We start from the raw sequence: 1,482 nt of genomic DNA, 5'->3' as shown, positions 1-1,482 counted from the left end.
GGGAGGGACCCAGCAGCATCTCCCCACCCTGCCCCAGCAGAGTTGGGGGTTTGGGCTGGAATCTGGCAGATTTAGGACCTGCCAAAGGGAAGGAGGTTTTGTGTGGTCCCCAGCCGAGTCTGAAGCTTCTCCTCCTCAAGTGCTCCAGGCTGAATTGGCCACAAACAGGCAAAGCCACAGGGCACAGGCAGGGAGGGCTGGTGCTGTCCCCCTCCCCGGGGCGGGAGGGACCTGGCCAGCTCCATCACTCCTTTGAGGTCCCAATCCTGAACGTGACCCAGACATCCTGGTGGGCGTGGGACTCGGCTGCTTGCTGCAGATGACCAGCAGCCAGCTCGTGGTGAAGGTAAGGCCCCGGTGACACGGGCTGGGCTGGTGGCAGGACCTCCACTGTCACCCCCCGCTGTCACTCCCCATCTCTCCCGGCAGCTGGAGCCCGACAGCCTCCTCGTGTGGATCCTCGCTGGGGCTCTGGGGCTCAGCTTGGTCTTCTCCTTTGTGTCGGTGCCAGCGCAGTGCTTCCAGCTGGGCAAGGCATACGGTGTCTGCCTCATCCTCTACTACCTGGCCTTCCTCTGCGTGGCTCTGCTCACCGAGTTCAGGGTGAGCATCTGACTGGCCCCAGCTGCCGGGCATCCACCCCTGCCTCTGCCTCCAGAGCCCTCGCTGTCCCCTCGCCCTGTCCCTGCTGGGGAGGGGACAAGGGCACCCTGACCCTCACCGCATGCTGGAGGCACCATGTGCCAGCCCAGCCCTCGACCTTCGCAAGCCAGAGTCTGTTAGTCGTGCTTTGGGAAGGGAAAAGGAGCCGTTAGTCATTAGCCACGTCCTCTCCCCGCTCTGTTTAATCTCGTTCAACTCCAAGCAGCTCTAGGCAGGAATGAGGGAAAGACCTTGGCTTCCTCTGGGGACAGGAGCAGAGGAGAGGGTCCAGCCCAGGGTCACGACAGGAGAAGTTTTAGCTCTTCAACCACTTCCCTTTCCCCTCCCTGTCTCTGTCCTGGCTGCTCCAGGATGGGGCCAGGGCCACCCCACCGCCTGGGTGACTCGGGGAAGGGCTGAGCACAAGGCTGTCGCTGCAAAGGATGTGACACGTGCGCGCTGCGGGTTTGGAACAGCAGCCGAGGCAAAGCGGGTTTTAAGGCAAGTAAAGCTAAAGGGGAGAAAAAAAAAAAACCCAACGACAAACCAAGGGAAGCTGGGGTCCCCTGCTTTTTTTTAAGCTGTGTTTTTCAACCTGAGTTTCAGATCCTACTTTTCTCCTCCTCGGGTGGACAGAGCTGTAGGAAAGGACTTGGGTGTTTCCACATGCAGTGCTAGCCTCTGCCCAGACTAGGTTTAGACACTGTAAAAAAAAAAAAAAAAATTTGCAATAAAACCCACAAACCTGACCTTGACGTGTAATACTTGCCATGAGGGTGTTTTCTCCCCCTCTGGGCTACTGTAAGCCTGCCCTTACCTCTGCCCAGCCCTGGTGCCTTT

The 1,482-nt window shown here is 58.9% G+C and overlaps 1 protein-coding gene across 1 annotated transcript in view; it reads left to right on the top strand.

The window, feature by feature from the left end:
- The window catches only part of SLC8B1 (solute carrier family 8 (sodium/lithium/calcium exchanger), member B1), a gene marked incomplete at its 5' end in the record, with an annotated part of 2,019 nt that extends 1,404 nt beyond the window's left edge, over positions 1-615 (top strand). The window contains 2 exons of the mRNA XM_009873142.1: positions 282-346; positions 430-615. Of these exons, the coding sequence (XP_009871444.1) occupies positions 282-346; positions 430-615 (251 nt within the window). The remainder of the gene's footprint in view (positions 1-281; positions 347-429) is intronic.
- Positions 616-1,482: the final 867 nt, after the last annotated feature.

Source organism: Apaloderma vittatum, unplaced genomic scaffold (genome assembly GCF_000703405.1).
Source record: "Apaloderma vittatum isolate BGI_N311 unplaced genomic scaffold, ASM70340v1 scaffold24767, whole genome shotgun sequence".
Taxonomy (NCBI): domain Eukaryota; kingdom Metazoa; phylum Chordata; class Aves; order Trogoniformes; family Trogonidae; genus Apaloderma; species Apaloderma vittatum.
This window is presented reverse-complemented; position numbering and strand designations above follow the sequence as displayed.